Genomic DNA, 18,447 nt, shown 5'->3' on the forward strand with positions numbered 1-18,447 from the left:
TTCTCCCCCCAGGCCCACCTGCAGGGGGGTGCCAAGCGCGTTGTGGTGACAGCACCATCCCCTGATGCCCCCATGTTTGTGATGGGAGTCAATGAGGGCAAGTATGATGCTTCCAGCATGAACATTGTCAGGTCAGTGCCCGCCTGGGGGTGTGGACCTGACGAGGGAGTCGCAGAGGGAGTAGTCTTTCCGGAACGCTGATAGGGGAGGGGAGGGAAATATATCCTTGGTGGTGGGGTCTGTTTGGAGGTGGCGGAAATGACGGAGGATGATACGATGTATCTGGAGGTTGGTGGGGTGGTAGGTGAGGACCAGTGGGGCTCTGTCCAGGTGGCGATTGGAGGGGCGGGTTTCAAGGGCGGAGGAGCAGGAAGTGGAGGAAATGCGGTGGAGGGCATCGTCAACCACGTCTGAGGGGAAATTGTGGTCTTTGAAGAAGGAGACCATCTGGGTTGTTCAGTATTGGAACTGGTCCTCCTGGGAGCAGATGCGGCAGAGGTGAAGGAATTGGGAATATGAGATGGCGTTTTTCCAGGGGGCAGGGTGGGAGGAGGTGTAATCTAGGTGGCTGTGGGAGTTGGTCGGTTTATAGTAAATGTCCGTGTTGAATCAGTCGCCCGAGATAGAAATGGAGATGTCTAGGAAGGGGAGGGAGGAGTCTGAGACGGTCCAGGTAAATTTGAGGTCGGGTGGAAGGTGTTAGTAAAATGGATGAACTGTTCAACCTCCTCATGGGAGCACGAAGTAGCGCAGGGGAGATCTAATAGAAACGTACAAGATAATACATGGCTTAGAAAGGGTGGACGCTGGAAAGTTGTTTCCGTCAGGGGATACTAGGACCTGTGGGCACAGCCTTAGAATTAGAGGGGGTCAATTAAAAATGGAAATGAGACATTTCTTCAGCCAGAGAATGTTGGGCCTGTGGAATTCATTGCCACAGAGCGCAGTGGAGGCCGGGACGTTAAATGTCTTCAAGGCAGAGATTGATAAATTCTTAATCTCGCAATAATTAAGGGCTACGGGGAGAGTGTGGGTAAGTGGCGTTGAAATGCCCATCAGCCATGATTGAATGGTGGAGTGGACTTGATGGGCCGAATGGTCTTACTTCCGCTCCTATGCCTTATGGTCTTATGGTTTTTCAGACCCTCGTCTCAATTATACTTTAGTGTCCTAAGGTTCTGCTTCTGGCACCTTTGAAGGCGGGGAGTTCAGATAACCTTTCAGTAAATAAAAACCTTTCCTCATCGCCCTTGACCTTAAAACTCTGCCCCCACCCCCACCCCCCCCCCCCCCATCATTGACCCCTGCACTGAGGGGAAAGGTGTACCTCTATCTACCCTAAATGTACCCCTCTCTACTTTGCACATTGCAATCAGGTTACCCAGTACCCTAATGAAAACAACTCCAGCTATTTAGTGTCTCTTCATCGCTGGCTTGCTCCTGCCCAAATCTACTTTAAGTAATTAGCTGCTATCAGCATTCAGGTTGAACTAGGCCTCTGTGTACAGCATTTTTAAAACTTGCCATTTCTGGGTTGTTTGATCTACTTCACACTTCCCTTTCAATGCCTTTCTGCATAATTAATTCTGAAATCCCAAAAAGGTCATGGAGCCTGAATGGCCTTGACATTGAACACTGATTCCAACATAGTTTTAGATTTGCTTTACACTGAAATCTTGATAGCAATTCCAATTTCATTTTTCAAAGAAAATAAAATTTAGCATAATCATTTTGTGAAAACGAACTTATTTAAAAATGTCTCCCTGTGGTGTTTTGAGTTGGGCCTTTAATGTCTGCAAAGTGAAATTCAGAGTCGGTCAGGTATCAACTGTGGTTCCCTGGTGGGCTACATGAATCAAATAAGCTGTAATGTCATCTAAATGGGACACTTGTGTGTACTAAACTGTAAAAGGATAGGTTTAACTCTGGTTGTCATGTGTGATGGATACAGCTACCTTCACTTAAAGTTCATTACTTTCTGCAGCTATTAACCTTAACGATTCGTTACAGCCTTTAAAGCAGAGGCATTCACAGCTTTCCATTCTGAGCTGAATGCTGCAAGTGTTGTCTGACATGGAATCTACACAATATACACTTGGAGGTTGCATAGTAATTTCCAGATATTTAGAAAATTCCATCTTGGGCAGGTTATGCAGATGGGTTTAATGAAGTGCTGCTCAAGGATTTCATTGTTCTCCATACTCTCAGAGGTTGATGTCGAGCCCCAGCAGCCCACTGTTCCGGGAGTTTTTTTTAAACAGGGAGAGATTTTCTGAGCCTCTGGCCCTGCACTACTTGAAGTCACTCCATGTGGAAGTATTGCTAAGTGTTCTTTGTAAATGGTCTTTCATCTTAGTGAGAGGGGGGATCAATTCGAGCAGCAAATGTGAAAATCTGCACAGTTTAGAATGCAAACCATAGTTTCCTTTGGCTGCAAATGGAGTTGCTATGCAGACTGCTTGAGGGCATGAAAAACATTTCAGTGAGCATGGGACGGACCTAACCTTGTTACTATACAGCAATGCATTGAATACAATGCTGACAACCAAGTAATTTGCACACAAACACTACCTTGCATTCAATTTGGTGAGTATGATGTAGTTCAGAATGAACTCGTTTCAACATTTGGAGTACCCAGTCTGAGGTGAAGCCTCAGAGAAATCCACTGGCCAAAACTTTCTCTGTTTCAGACTGTGTGGGGAAGGCTACATAGGGGTCAACTAACTCTCCACCCTTACTGCCAAGCAAATTTGCCAGATTGTGCACCAATTCACTTGACAGTTAGCCACCAAGCTCTTTGGACAATCACAGGTGTCAACAGTGGCAACCCAGATGACCAAAAACTGCCAACACATCAGAGGTGGGCACCTTTTGGGTTGTTAAGACCATCAGTCTAGGCAAGATCTTCAGAGGATCCAATAGCGCAAAGGTAGATATTCTTTCTCTTCTTGTGAGATCTGAGTCATAGGGATTGGGGAGATTTAAAGGCAAGGCCAAATGCAGCTTTCTGCTCTTCTTCTCTCGACTGGGGCAAATAAAAGGCCTGGACTCCATAGTTGCCCTGGTTACCCAATCAGTAAGGAAGCCATGTTTTTTGACACCTCCAGCTGGAATGGAAAGTAATTAGGAACTGAAGTGGCTGTTAATTTTGCACTCTAAGGCTTCAATTGCTGGCAAATTGAGGACATCCCCATGAACCTTCCAGAACTTATTTGGTGAGAAGCGGGTGAGTATTTCACCAGAGTTAACTCATACAATTATTTCCCTTTCTAGCCACCTCTCTTGGTGGGCAATGGGGGAATTTCATTCATTGATTTGTTTTCATACGATTACAGAAGTTATGTGATTTATAGTAACGTGTTGTCGGACAAGGCTGCTTTTAATATTTTAGACCGAAAATAAAGTGAGAAAATATAGGATCAGCATTAGTTGTGACCAGGAACACCTTGACTGGGGAAACATAGGGTGGGGTGGTGTTTTGTTAAACTAGAGAATGGACTGGGGACTTGTTTCAATCTGAAATGGAGTTGTGGGGAGTACTGTGTTTGAAAACATATTAACATTGGGGAGGGTGTTAAGATCGACTGAAGATTATCTTGAGATACAATATTAATATCTCTGAGCTTGCTGTCCAACTCAAAATGCCCAGATAAGTCGCTCTCAGGTACCAATGAAATTTGGGACAGATGGCCACTATCATTGTCATGGGAGAAAATACGGGTCCCGGGCTCCTCGTGACATGTTCACAAAACGGACAACACAAAATGTCTGCACTTAACCACTATGCCTACCCACAATGCCTCAAATTGGCTAAACCAGCCACCCCAGATATCTCACATACCTCAGGACAGCCCCAGACCAAGAGAATATACTTCTTCAGATTAACTGATAATGAGCCTCGTGCTCCAGCCACCTCTGATGTCCCGAGGGTACAGCTGCTGCCATTATGAGTCAAGCCTTCACAAAGGGTACCCAGACAAGGAGACGCCAAAGGTACTTTGCTTGCCCCCCTCAACAATACGAACACATTGATACCAGGATGAAGCCCACAAACACTTGCCCCAGCCAAGGATCGGAATCTCCTGAGTCAATTAACTCATTGTCGGACATCGGACGCTTGAATCTTTTCAGTGAACAAACTTTATTTCTCTTTGTTGTACAACTCACACCATTGTCTCATACCTCACACTTCATTGTTGTAAGGGTATGAAACTCCAGTATTCTCTGTTCGGGGAAGAAGCTGTGGTTCTTTCTGAACAGCCCATCAGTGACTGTTTCAGTTGGGTCAAGTCTCTTCCGTGATATCGCTGTTGGTTAAATAAATCCTCGTCAGTTCTCAGTCCGATCTGTGTGTTTGTGATCTCTGATTAATTGGGCTAAATTCTCCGACAATTGTGAAGTCTTGGATAGAAATTACAATTGGCAAACTTTTGTTTTTGGTTCCTTTAATTGTGCCTACTGCAGTCTGTTTGATCATTTCATTTCTGCCATTAACTCCTTACGAGTGGATCATTTTAAAAAAGAGCATGATGCCTGCATATAAATTACATGTGCAGGGTGTACAAGCGCATTAATTACTCCTCTGAGAAAGATTGCTAATGTAATTTCTACTATCCTAGGTCTTACTTTTGCTGAAAGTTGAAGTGAGTAAGCCAGTTAGATTAGTATGAAGAATGAGACTGCAAAAAAACTCATTCTCAAAGATTTTTGTATTGACAAATATATGAGCTCTGCTCTCCTCCTATCAACAACACAGAGAGAGACAAAGAAAATCAATGTAAACCCGTCCCAAAATGTGCTGGTAATTACATGAGTCGGTAGCAGCCACAAGTAGAATTTGCTGGCCAAATGCAGCATGTGCATGCATTTACAGTGCAATCCTGGGGCTAGCATTGGGCATTTCTAATCTAACCCACGTGAAAGAGAAGAGGAGGCCTTTATGTAGCAACTTCCATAATCTCTGGATGTCCCAAAACATGTGACAATGAAGGAATTACAATCTAATATAGGGAAGGTGATTGCCAATTTGAGTACAGCACACTCCCCAAGTAACAATGTGGTGATGGCCAGGCAATCCCTCTTCAAAATGATACCATCGGTGCCTTTGTTCTCCACTACTGCAAAAAATACGGAGGTATGGCATTGAGGGTGAGTTAGAGGTTTGGATTAGGAGTTGGCTGGCTGGAAGAAGACAGAGGGTAGTAGTTGATGGCAAATGTTCATCTTGGAGTGCCGTCACTAGCGGTGTTCCGCAAGGATCTGTTTTGGGACCATTGCTGTTTGTCATTTTTATAAATGACCTGGAGGAGGGGTTAGAAGGTTGGGTGAGTAAGTAAAACTTACTCTGACAGCTCATTCCATACATGCACCATCCTCTGAGTGACAAGGTTGCCCCTTAGGTCCCTAATAAATCTTTCTCCTCTAAGCCTCAACTTTTGCTGTCTAGTTCTGGATTCGCCCACCCCAGGGAAAAGACCTTCTCTGTTCTATCTGCACAACAGCACACCTCCTGATTCTAGTAAAATGCTGATGGGGTAGGAGTGGCCCTTAATTTTTCACTTCATTGAATTTATTGGCCTTGTGGTAAGCATGGCCACACTACCACTTGCTAATGAATCATGATAGCAGAAAGACAATATTCTCCCCTCTTAATACATTCTGTACCATTTTATGAGGCCTCCTGCCTCCCAAACCAACTCACTGGGCTGGTAAAATTCAGCCTATGTTCTTTATGTTGCCTGTTTGAAAACTTAGTTGGACAGTTAGTTGGGGGGGTAGGTATAGGACAGATGTTAGGGGTAGGTTCTTTACTCAGCGAGTCGTGAGTTCATGGAATGCCCTGCCAGTAGCAGTGGTGGACTCTCCCTCATTATGGGCATTTAAGCGGGCATTGGATAGGCATATGGAGGATAGTGGGCTAGTGTAGGTTAGGTGGGCTTGGATCGGCGCAACATCAAGGGCCGAAGGGCCTGTACTGCGCTGTATTGTTCTATGTTCTATGCATGCTCCCTTGTCTTTGGAAAGACAGTACTTTAGACAATGAGCCACACGTCAGCAATGTACTTGACCCATTGCCAAGGATACGGAGGAGCTCTGGGCAAGAGCCTCTACACTCTGTCAGGAAGTGACCAACCACATGATTTAGATCCTACCTAAGTTGACTTTACACTGATCTTCTTTATTAATATAAAGCTAATGATTTGGGGCATGTGACAGAGAAGACCTACGTCAGGGCTGTCACCAAGGTAACAGACCTGATGATAAAAATTCAGAATCAGTTTTGGACCTCTGTGACAAGTTGATATTCTTCCATATAGACGGAGTATGTTTAAATATTCCTGAATGCTGATACAGCCTGGCTGGCTAGTAGGATGTGAAGAGATTGACCTGCCTTTCTGTTTGTTTCAGAAAACTTTGCAAATGAGTGTCCTAATGAATGGGGCCTCAACTATTTAAATTTTACATTAATGAATGGTCATTTGGTAATACAGAATGCGTATTAGTGGAAAAAGATGCATTTTGTCAAAGCTATTTCTCTTTCTTGCAAGAACAAAGCAATCTCCCAGTTTAAAGAAACCTCAAAATGTTAGTGATACCCATGGGCATCTCTATTAGAAAGTGAAAGAGATGATTTGTTATCTAACTTCAAGAGCACCAGTCTGCAAGTGTGGAACAGATCACCAGGATCCTATGTGTACCTCAGTTGGAATGGGAATCGAATTTACGCTGATGACCTTATTCTGAACAGCGTGCTAGTCACCTGAGTTAACCAGCTCCTCTGCATCTAATTTATAATATGTTTAAAAAATCACTCATTGTTCACACAGTCTAATTTTAACCCTGCCTACCAAGGGAAGCTGCAAAACTGGCGGTTTAAATAACTGTATAGAAATGTTCATGGGATCTGGATACCATTGGCAAAGCCAACATTTATTGCCCATACCAAACTGTTCTTTAAGGTGATGGTGAGCCACCTTCTTGAATGACTGCAGTCGTAAATTTATTTATGTTTAATTATAATTGTGTTTATGACTCAGATACTCACTTGAAAACTAACACGACAGTTGAATTCAGTGCAAAACAAGTGCCATGTCTTTGTGCTTAAGATCTTGATTGTTCATGGAATATTTTACATTTTTCTCCCTTTAAATTTTTACTGAGTGTTTTTACAAGTTGCATTTTAGCACTGTTTGTGTTTCTCAATTTCTTTGCTCACAGTTAACAGCCTGAGTTACCATATACATTGCAGGTTTGACAAGCAACAGGGCAATATTGAATGTGAAATTATACAGCAGAATCTCTTTTAATATCTGGTGCTGATATGATTTCTTATTCCTTGCCTACAAATTATGTCTTGATAAATTTGCAACAATTGTGGCTCACCATTCACTTTCAGTGGGAGCATCAGCATGCATCAGCAGCCTGGATTATAATGGCTGTCAGCCTACACATCCTGGAGAAAATTGAATACAAGAGGCCCATTACTTTCTCAGTATATGTGTATATATCATTCTATATATTTTAAAAATAATAGATGCCCTAGAGTGATTTTGGAACTATAATCATCTCATTATTCCCTTGCAAAGTTCCATTATTCTATACACAACAGAAGGTGGGTGTTTAATAAGCAGACTGATGTGGGTGGAATGGTGGGTGGCATTTACTGGAGAAGCTCATCGATGTCTACATTTCCAGCTGAAGTTGGGCCATATTTCCAGGGGTGTTTTCACACGATCCTCCCAGTACTGACTGCCTCACCCTCATGTTACTGCCTTTGGCATCCTGCCATTTGGTGTCAAGCCGTCCACCCTATCCCACTTCAAATACAAAAGGAATGTGTTTTGATATCTGAATGGGTTATTCTTGACTGTTAGTTAGTTAGGTTTTGTTGTAAATATATTAGTCTTAGTTCATATTAGTCAAATAAAAGTCATAGAGGTCTTTAAGATTATGAATACTATTATGGTAATGGAATTGACAACTTGTGTAATGCAGCTGGGAGCCAATGAATTTGTAAATATTGCATCAGCTGTCATTAACTGAAGTGAACAATTTGCATTGACCAGATATGGGAGATGATGGCATGGCAGTAATGTCACTAAATTAGTAATGTTCTGGAGAGATGGTTTCAAATCCCACCATACCAGAAGTAAAATTTTAATTCAATTGAAAGCTAACCTAATGGCAAACATCTAACTATTGATGGGAGAAAGTGAGGACTGCAGATGCTGGCGATCAGAGTCAAAAAGTGTGGTGCTGGAAAAGCACAGCCGGTCAGGCAGCATCCGAGAAGCAAGAGAGTTTGTGAATTGGCTTTCGGCAGGCAAAAATTTTTAATTATAGATTGGTAATCTAATTGATGAGCAAAACAAGCACAGAGAACTGAAGATCCAACTTGCGTTCCTATGTTCAGGAGCTACCAGATGTCAGAGGATTTGTACATGACAGCAATGCAGGCAGTGTATTGCGAACAGGCTGGGAGAGTTTAGGGCTCCATGAAATGACACTGCTCATGCAAGTGGAATTTCAGTTGTGGTTGAAAGCCCCTAAACATTCAGTTATTTTACTATGATGTGGAAAGACTTATTAATATGAGGATAACATTTTATGATCGTATGTTGTTTTGATAATAACCCAGATGTCACTAGAAAAAGGCTACAATTACAAATTTCCTCACCTCTGTTCCTAATTAACATCCTGTATGTTTGATACTTTCCCCACTGATCTGAACTAATCTGTTATTCTCTAATCTTTCAGCACTATGTATGCCATCAGTAATTTCTGCAGGCTTAATTTGGTTTTAATGGTATTTTTGCATCTTTTTGAAGAACAGAAATATAATTACTCTTCATGTTTTAGTAGCATGAACTGTTAATGAAGGAGCAACCCCCTCCTGAAATGATAGGAACTTAATTATCTCGTAGATGTACATGAAAAAGATAAAATAACAAACTGTTAATTAATATGGTGTTTATTTAGTGCAAGGTACTTGATTTTCCCCAGTGTAGCTCTTCTTGTGATAAGATATTTATCTTTCATCCCTTGAGATACTACTTTATGTATGTGTGTGTGTGTGTGTAAGTATAACTAGTGTTATCTCTTCAACCCAGCAAAACATAAAACTAAAAGTTGTCTCAAACAATAGAATGAAAGTTGTTTTTTATTTAAATATGGCTTCTAACAAAATTCTTGAGAAAAGTACCAGACAGAGAAAGTTCATTTTCTCTCGTTTCCTTGTGAAGTCAACAGAATATTGCAGCCAAACATTAAAGACAGGAAAATATCTGAACTCCCACTCTCAAACTTAAACTTTCAAATTTGGCTTTCTACCTGGATAACCCAGATATCAGATTTTGATTCATTACATTGTAGTTATCTCCACAGGTCATGCAAGTTATCAGCAAGTAATGGGTTGAAATTAGATAGTATTCTGATTCTCTATACTGTGCATAAAAAGAAATCCATCCTTACCTAGTTACAGGTAGCAACTAGAATCTGAATCAGAGTTTAGACAATTCTGTGTCTATTGTTTTGTATAAAAGAAAAACAGTCCTATTTGGCGGATAACAATCTGTAGGATTTTACAGTCCGTGACAAACTAATCAATCTCATTGTTGAGGCTCACCTGACATCTCCACAAACATCATTGTTGGATGGTTTTCATGTTTTCATTATTCATTTCAATCTAGTTTTAATTCAGGGGACTCTCTAAGCATCCTGCAACTGCAATGTTATCAAATCAAGTAAGTAGGCACCCTGCAGTATTTACACAGATCACAAAAGAGAAAGTAAACTGCATTTTATTTTGCTCCTCATAAAGTTGACCAAAATATTTCAACATACACCATAGAAGCTGCAATATCAAACCAATTTTAGAATATCATGTATTAAATGTAGTCTGGATTTTTTATGGTAAGAGGAATGTTTTATATCAGACAAATGTAAATTAGTTTCCCAGGAGCATACAGGTTGTTCAATCATAGTTAATTCTTTGTATGTGACTGAAAGCCTGGTTGCATTTTAACAGCTAATTTTTTTAAAGAGCTTTAACAGCAATACTATATTATAGAGAAAATACTGATCAGTTCAGTAATTGCCATTTGTAGGAATTTCACACCATGTGGATGACCCAGGAATCACCAATTGCAGCTTCTGTACTTCCACATTTAACTGCAAGTGTGTGGGCCAGACGTTCTGATTGGTTTGGTGGGGTGGTAGCAAATGCAGGCATGGTATCTTGTCATTTCCAGCCTCGCAGCTGTATAAGCCTGCATCTTAAAAAGATTGTTGCTAGTTTGATTTCCTGACTGCTGCAAGGCAATGCACCTGTACAGCTTACATTGGCTGTATCGGTACATAAAGTCAACCTGATGACACTGATGATCAAAGATGCTTACAAATTGTGACATGATGCTTAAAAATCATTTACCTGTACATGGTTGTTTTATCTGAGATGTATAATTAATTAGAATGTTTGTTTGAATTTGCTCCTTAGGACTAATGATCAACTGGTCGCTTTCTTGTCGAGATACAGAGATATGAATTTTCTGAAGTCTCATGGCAGAGATAATGCGAGGTACTGTGTTGTTCATCTGTTAGCACTTATTGATGTAGATTTGAATATATTTGACCTAGAATTGATTTTACATAACTCTAACAGTGACTTAATCAAATTGGGGTCAGCAGCAATCACCAATGAGTTGGCAGTTACAACAAAGACAAGGCGGTCTATTTCACACAGCACAAATGATGCAACTTGAACACTGAGCTGATCCCTACAGATCAGTAATTCCTGTTAAAATCCACAAACCTTGGGTAACAGTGCTCAGTAATTTTAAACTGGAAAAAATTAAAAGTACAATTCATTCTACAATTTGAAGGAGATATTTTCAGTGCCTGTTTTGTTTAGCTTATGAAGGCCAGCTTATAAAAGAAAGACCCTGATACTGCCTGACCTGCTGTGCATTTTCCAGCTTTATATGTTATCAACTCTAACTTTCCAGCATCTGCAGTCTGCACTATCTCCAAGTTGCACGACACTATTTGCCTTGTACTTTATCCATTGTGACCTTGGGTTTTAAATTGCTCATGCTGATTCCAGCAAAAGATTCCAAATCAAAAATTAAATATAGACACAGAAATGCATTTTCTTGTCTGATTGGGTTTGATTGAATGATGGTGTTTTATCAGGAAACGATTTGAAGCTAGCGTGTAAAAATTGCCAGTGTTATGCCCTCTCAGAGTTTGCTCTCTGTGCTGTCCTCAGTCGATGCCTAGCACTCCAGGTACTCAATTCAAGATGCTTATCACATTATGTCTAATTACTACAGAGTAGCAATCAACAAAGTAAATAGAAGGTGAACTGCATGACCAAAATGGTTCAGTTTTGATTGAAAGTCTTGCTATCTGTTTTCATTGCTGCTGTGCTATTGGCTGTCTGCCCTTTATGAGATGATAATGATCCTTTGGCAATGTTTCTTGTGCAAATTCTCTCCATTAGCATCAGTATTAGTAGTCCTTGGAGATACTATGGGTATCTCATTATTGGATCGGTTCTTTTTGTCTTTTTTTAAATTAGTCATTTCACTATGTAAATTGGGCATGTTGTTGATGGGGAAAAAAAGGTTAAAAGAGGTGAAAGGATTATATCCTTTAAGATTTGAATGGAAGTCACCTTGAAATTTGCCTTGTCCACAGCCAGAGCACTTAAATGAGGGTAAATTTAAAAGGAGGCAAATATATATTTATCTATCCTTGGGTAAATATTAAGGCATTTGTAAGTTTTTGCTTTGCATGTCTGGCAAGTGAAGGCTCCTGCTGCTCTGATTTCACATAGTGCACAAATTCCTGCTCTTGCCTGTTTTCCATATTGTTATCTACAAGTGTCTTAATTATATAACTTACTTGCATCCTACACAAATTACTGCATGAAATGCCAGCATTTGTACATATATGGGTACTGTATTCAGCTCACTTGGTAAAAGATAAATTAGATGCATGGTGACCTGTGCGATGAGCTTACTTTGATGCATGAACTCAGGATGACACTGTTGCTAAAAGAAGCTGAACATAGCAATGCAGCCCAACAAAAGTGCACACAACCATTCCACCCAAATCATCGATTGTCTTACAACAGGATCACCTTGAAGGTGCCTCCTTCTGTAAGTTGCCCCTCACCTGTGACGTACTGACCCTTGGATTGACTGCACCACCAGGTGTGTGTCTCTAATGAGAGAACAGCCTGTGGTCCTCTGGGACTGGAGTAACTTTCACTTCACTTTCATTTTAAATGGACTGACTTTCAGTGAATTCTGTAGCAAACCTCTTCAAGATTCTCTAAAATGCCTTTTATTTAACAGAGATGGTGGTGATGTCTCTGGTTAATATTCCAGATTCCCAAGCTGGGGATACAGGATAATATTGCCCAACAGCACACGTTGGAGTTTAAAATTCATTCAATAAATTTTGAGGTTGAAAATTGGTCTCTGTGTTGGTGACCGTGAAACTATGCTGATTATTGTTACACGATTTCTTTGCCTAGGGCAGATCAACCATTACCTTGTGAAAAGAGGGGCTGACTTGAGGGGCCGAATGTCCCGCTTCTCCTGTTTCTTACATTCCTGATTTGGCCTACATATGTGACCCACAGCAAAAACCCACAGCCTACCATTGGCTTTCCAGTATATGTAACCAGTGGCCCATCTGATAATTCAGAATAATATTGGCCTTCTTATATAACTGAAATGATGGAAAGTTAAGGTTGGGGAACCTCCCAACACTACACATTGCTTGGTGTGTGGCTCCCCTTTCCAGGCTGGGACCCTTTCTGTCCCATTTCTTCTCAGTCTGCTGTTTGTAAATTCTGATGTGCACCTAACCTCAGCAGATTTTCTGCTGTCAACTCCATCTACAGAAAGTGCCAGTAGGGCCCAGAAGTTTCTTTATTCTTTCATGAAATGTGGGAGTCGCTGACTCGACCAGGGTTTGTAGCTCATTTATAATTACCCTTGAAAACATGGTTGTCAGCCATCCTGTGCAAAGCTTTCGGTGTAGGTACACCTACAATGCTGTTAGAGAATAAGGCCCAGATGTTTGACCCAGGGTGATCTAGTACCTCATCTGCCTCCATTTTGCTTCTAATGTTTGCTTTCAGGAGGCCTGGCTCCAGCTGAGGCACATGAGTGCGACACACTTCCTAAAACTTCCTGTCTTTTTTAATGCTGCTCCTGTCTCTGGCTACTGCAGTAACAATCCCTTGGCAGGACTGTTAGAAACTCCCTTTACTCAGGTGGACACCTTTTTGAATCAATGACACTTGCCCAAGGGAAATGCATTGAGGTTATGGTGGGAATCATAGTGGCGTAGAGGTGAAAAAGCAAGCCTGCAGCAATAATTTCAAATTAGGAAGCAGGTTTACACTGTATATTACCAAACAAAGTTAACAAGGCATTCTTCTATCCATATCTTGCTGTTGTCATTTAGAAACATTTTATAAGCTATGAGAGGGTTTTTGTTTACGTGAGCAAATTTACGAGCGATAATAATATTCAGGCAGTCCTATTTGACTGAATTATTAGCATTTGCCTTCACTCCTAGATTTGTTTCTTATCAATTGAGAGATCTCCAAGGTGAATCTTTTCTACTTTCTAAGTTACCATGCACCTGAATTGTGTCAGATTCCTCAGGAAGTACAGGTAGACCTTCTATAACGTGACAGTTGCATTCTTGTGCAAACCTGCATTATAGAACAATCAAACTTCAGAAACAGCGTTCAAAGTGTTGTTGATGTAATCACGTTACAGCCAATACATGTTTTAAAATTTCACGCTTTAGAAACAGTGTCCCCAGTTCGTCAGTCGGATTACAGCAAATTTGTGTTAACGAAACACGCGCTCAGGCAGAACGACCTGCCCTTCATTTCCAAATGCATCAAGAAAAGGACAATATCCAGGCTTCAGCTGAAAAGTGGCAAGTAACATTTGTGCCAGACAAGTGTCAGGTGATGACGGTCTCCAAGAAGAAAGTATCAATCGGCCCTTGACATTCAATGGCATTTCTATCACTGAATCCCCCATTATCAAAATCCTGGGGGTTACCATTGGCCAGAAGCTGAACTGGACTCAGCCCCATATCAATACAGTGACTACAGGAGCAGGTCAGAGGCTAGGAATACTGCAGTGAGTAACTCACCTCCTGGCTCCTCACCATCTACAGAGCACAGGTCAGGAGTGTGGTGGAATCCTCCCCACTTGCCTGAATGGCTACAGCTCCAGGAAGCTTGACACCATTCAGGCAAAAGCAGCTCACTTGACTGGCACGACATCCACAAACCATCCACTCCATCCACCACTGACACTCAGTAGCAGCAGTGTGTATTATCTACAAGATGCACCAAAGATCCTCAGACAGTACCTTCCAAACCCATAACCACTTCTATCTAGAAGGACAAGGGCAGCAGATACATGGGAACACCACCATGTCCAAGTTGCCCTCCAAACCGTTCACCATCCTGACTTGGAAATATATCACCATTCCTTTACTGTCACTGGGTCAAAATCATGGAATTCCCTCCCTCAGGGCTTTGCAGATCTGTATACAACACATAGACTGCAGCGGTTCTCGGAAGCAGCTCACCCCCACCTTGTCAAGGGGAGCATGGGATGACAAGTAATTGCTGGTCCAGTCAGTGATGCCTCTGTCCCATGAGTGAATCAATAAAATCAATGTAACATTGAGGAAATAAATTTAAGGTTAATTTCAGTGCATTGAAGGAAACTGTAAGAGATCCCAAAGTGATGACGATGCTGCCTTAAGGATTAGTATATAACCAAAGGTCATAACCCGAAAATAATTGACAAAAAAAAGAAAATGAGTCACATTTTTGCACCCAGTCGTTAGGATCATGAATGCCCAAAGATGCCTGTGTGATGGAAGCAGATTTTATCGGAACTTTCCAAAGGCAATTAGACATGTACTTTTGAGAGACTAATTTACAAGTTTATGAGGAAAAGATCAGTCACAGGCACAACAAGTTGAACAGCTCCTTCAGTGTCCTAAGGTTCTATGATTCCTTTGGTGTGTCCTGCAAAATGGATATTGCTTAAAATCTGTTAGTGCTTTAGAATGAAAAGCAGGAAGCCTAGACAAGGAGCACCTTATCAGTAACTTGAAATTTGACAGAAATTCTATCTAAACTCTTTATGAGGTTCAGGAACCAGGCTGGAAGCCAGAGAACAATATCATAAGAGCCCATGGTTAAGGACCACCAAATCTATACCCATTGGATCTTCCAGGTCCAATCCAGATAACTGCTTCAGAGAGACATTATTGCCCAGTACATAGGTTATAACTACCCTCTGTACATCAAATCTAGCTTTGGCAGACAGAATCAGTGACAAGTAGATCCCACTTTGCCAGAGGTTTGGCTTTTGACTCCCAGCCACCATATCCTACACCATTTTGATGTTGAGGCATAAATGTTCTGTCAATCAATAGACAGGATGACTACTTTCACAACTTGTAGATGAAATGTCAACAGCCTGCTAGCTCCTGATAGCAAACTAGAATTGGGATTTGTGTAATCTACTCCCTTCATCAATTGATGCATAATCTTTCACGATTGCTGGTGTACATTCTTCCCATCTCACCTTATGGCTGGACTTGGAGCAAGATACTAGGTGAATCGAAGCTAACAAAACATTTGTGTGAGTTATTTAGGCAGTGTAATTGTAACGCACTCAGACACTCTACCCATTTTATGGAATTGTCATAGACACATTTTTTTATTCATTCCTGAGAGTGATTCAATGTCAATGCCGGTATTTGATACTCATCCCCAATTACCCTTGAATCGAGTGGCTTGCTAGGCCATTTCAGAGTCCACCCTCTTATTCTGGAGTCACGTCTAGGCTAGTTCACATAAAGACAGTGGGTTTCTGTCCTTGTAGAAAAGGAGAGAGTGAGTCAGCTTTTATTTTTGATAATCACTTTGTGGTACTTGAGATCAGCTCACAATTCCAGGTTTTATTAATTGAGTTTACCAGCTGCCATGGTGGAATTTGAACCTGTGTCCTCAGAGAGTTAACCTGGCCTTCTGTATTTTTTTGGTCCATTGACATGACCACCATGACAACACCTACCCCATTTCAAAATGGATTTCTTCTCTCTCATATCTCTTTCAATACAGTAGCTTGTGGAGGTTCTGATGTCAGCTCATGTGATTGTATTTTTTACATGCCTGGAGTTCAGTGCTTGGTGATGTTCCTTTCTCCACACTTCACTATTCATTGGGCTTTACGAGCATTGAAGTCTTTTTAAAATGCAGCCAATGCCGTAATGTAAGAAAAGCAAAGTCAATTTGCACACAGCAAGCTCCACAAATAGCGAAAAAGATGAGGCTGTCATCTGTTTAGATATTAATTTCATCAGAACTGTAGGCCAAAGCACGAGGAAAATGCCTTGCTGCTCTTAAAAATATACCACAGGGCCTTTTACATGCACCTGAGAGGGCAAGCAGAGCCTCTGTTTAACTTTCATCTTAAAGATGGCACTCTCTCACCAATGCACTGAAGTATCAAACTTAATTACATGTTCAAGTCTCTAGAGTAGAATTTGTACTGAACCATGGTTGATTGATTAAATTTATTGCAAGACAATTTCCCAAAGTTACATGCTTTGTTGCTTTTTGTAATACCTGCAGATATGGGCAGTTACCGACAGTCCCAGTTAGTCTGGGACAGTCCCAGTTAGTCTGGTTTAAATGAATAAAAATGCTGCTTGAAGCCACAGCTAGTTAAAATTTACAAATAGGAACAACCTTTAAAATGCCAAATCTGGTTGTAAATAGAACTATCAGACATGCATGCTGGTGCAAGAAAACCCAGGACTGATGGAATTGAATCGGTTGCAGTTCATGGGTAGAAGCTTTCCTGGTTTCTGTGGACACTGAGTAAAGAGCTCCCAATTCCACCAAAGACAGATATGCTCCAAAATGACCAGTATTCCAACAGAAAGGGATATCAGGCTGTGGAGTCTGCCACTAGGATTATTAGGTCAACTATCGCTCACCATCACAGGACTGTGTGCCATGGTGAGCATTTGTAAGGAGGCTAGAGAGTGAGAAATCATGGTGGTGGTCTTCTCAGGATTGGGTCAGAGATAATATCAAGAGCGGCATTGACAAGCAAAGGAAAAAGAAGGGGAATGGTTTTTAGCAGTCGAGTGATTGGAGCTCCTGTGAGGTGGCAGGTTGCAATGCTGCCACAGAGCGACACGGAGCAACACAGAGCGACACGGAGCAACACAGAGCGACACGGAGTGACACGGAGCAACACGGAGTAACACGGATCAACATGGAGCAACACAGAATAACATGGAGCAACACAAAGCAACCCGAAGTAATATGGAGCAACGCGGAGCAACATGGAGTAACACAGAGTAACATGGAGCAACACGGAGTAACATGGAGCAACATGGAGTAACGTGGAGCAACACGGAATAACACAAAGCAACGCAGAGCAACATGGAGCAACACAGAGTAACATGGAGCAACACGGAGCAACATGGAGTAACACGGAGTAACACAGAGCAACATGGAGTAACATGGAGCAACACGGAGCAACATGGAGCAACAAAGAGCAACATGGAGTAACATGGAGCAACATGGAGTAACGTGGAGCAACACAGAGCAACATGGAGTAACATGGAGCAACACGGAGTAACATGGAGCAACAAAGAGCAACATGGAGTAACATGGAGCAACACGGAGTAACATGGAGCAACACGGAGCAACAAAGAGCAACATGGAGTAACGTGGAGCAACAAAGAGCAACATGGAGTAACGTGGAGCAACACAGAGCAACATGGAGCAACACAGAGTAACATGGAGCAACACGGAGTAACACAGAGCAACATGGCGCAACATGGAGTAACATGGAGCAACACGGAGCAACAAAGAGCAACATGGAGTAACGTGGAGCAACAAAGAGCAACATGGAGTAACGTGGAGCAACACAGAGCAACATGGAGCAACACAGAGTAACATGGAGCAACACGGAGTAACACAGAGCAACATGGAGCAACATGGAGTAACATGGAGCAACACGGAGCAACACGGAGTAACACAGAGCAACATGGAGTAACACAGAGCAACATGGAGTAACATGGAGCAACACGGAGCAACATGGAGCAACAAAGAGCAACATGGAGTAACATGGAGCAACATGGAGTAACGTGGAGTAACGTGGAGCAACATGGAGTAACATGGAGCAACACGGAGTAACATGGAGCAACACGGAGTAACAAAGAGCAACATGGAGTAATGTGGAGCAACAAAGAGCAACATGGAGTAACATTGAGCAACACGGAGTAACACGGAGCAACACGGAATAACACAAAGCAACGCAGAGCAACATGGAGCAACACAGAGTAACATGGAGCAACACGGAG

General features: G+C 41.8%; 1 protein-coding gene across 1 annotated transcript in view; it reads left to right on the forward strand.

Annotated features, from left to right (window-relative positions):
* The window catches only part of xylt1 (xylosyltransferase I), a gene marked incomplete at its 5' end in the record, with an annotated part of 138,267 nt that overhangs the window by 70,239 nt on the left and 49,581 nt on the right, over window positions 1-18,447 (forward strand). The window contains one exon of the mRNA XM_043711099.1: window positions 10,496-10,576. Within this exon, the coding sequence (XP_043567034.1) occupies window positions 10,496-10,576 (81 nt within the window). The remainder of the gene's footprint in view (window positions 1-10,495; window positions 10,577-18,447) is intronic.

The sequence above is a fragment of the Chiloscyllium plagiosum genome, chromosome 21 (genome assembly GCF_004010195.1).
Source record: "Chiloscyllium plagiosum isolate BGI_BamShark_2017 chromosome 21, ASM401019v2, whole genome shotgun sequence".
Lineage (NCBI taxonomy): Eukaryota > Metazoa > Chordata > Chondrichthyes > Orectolobiformes > Hemiscylliidae > Chiloscyllium > Chiloscyllium plagiosum.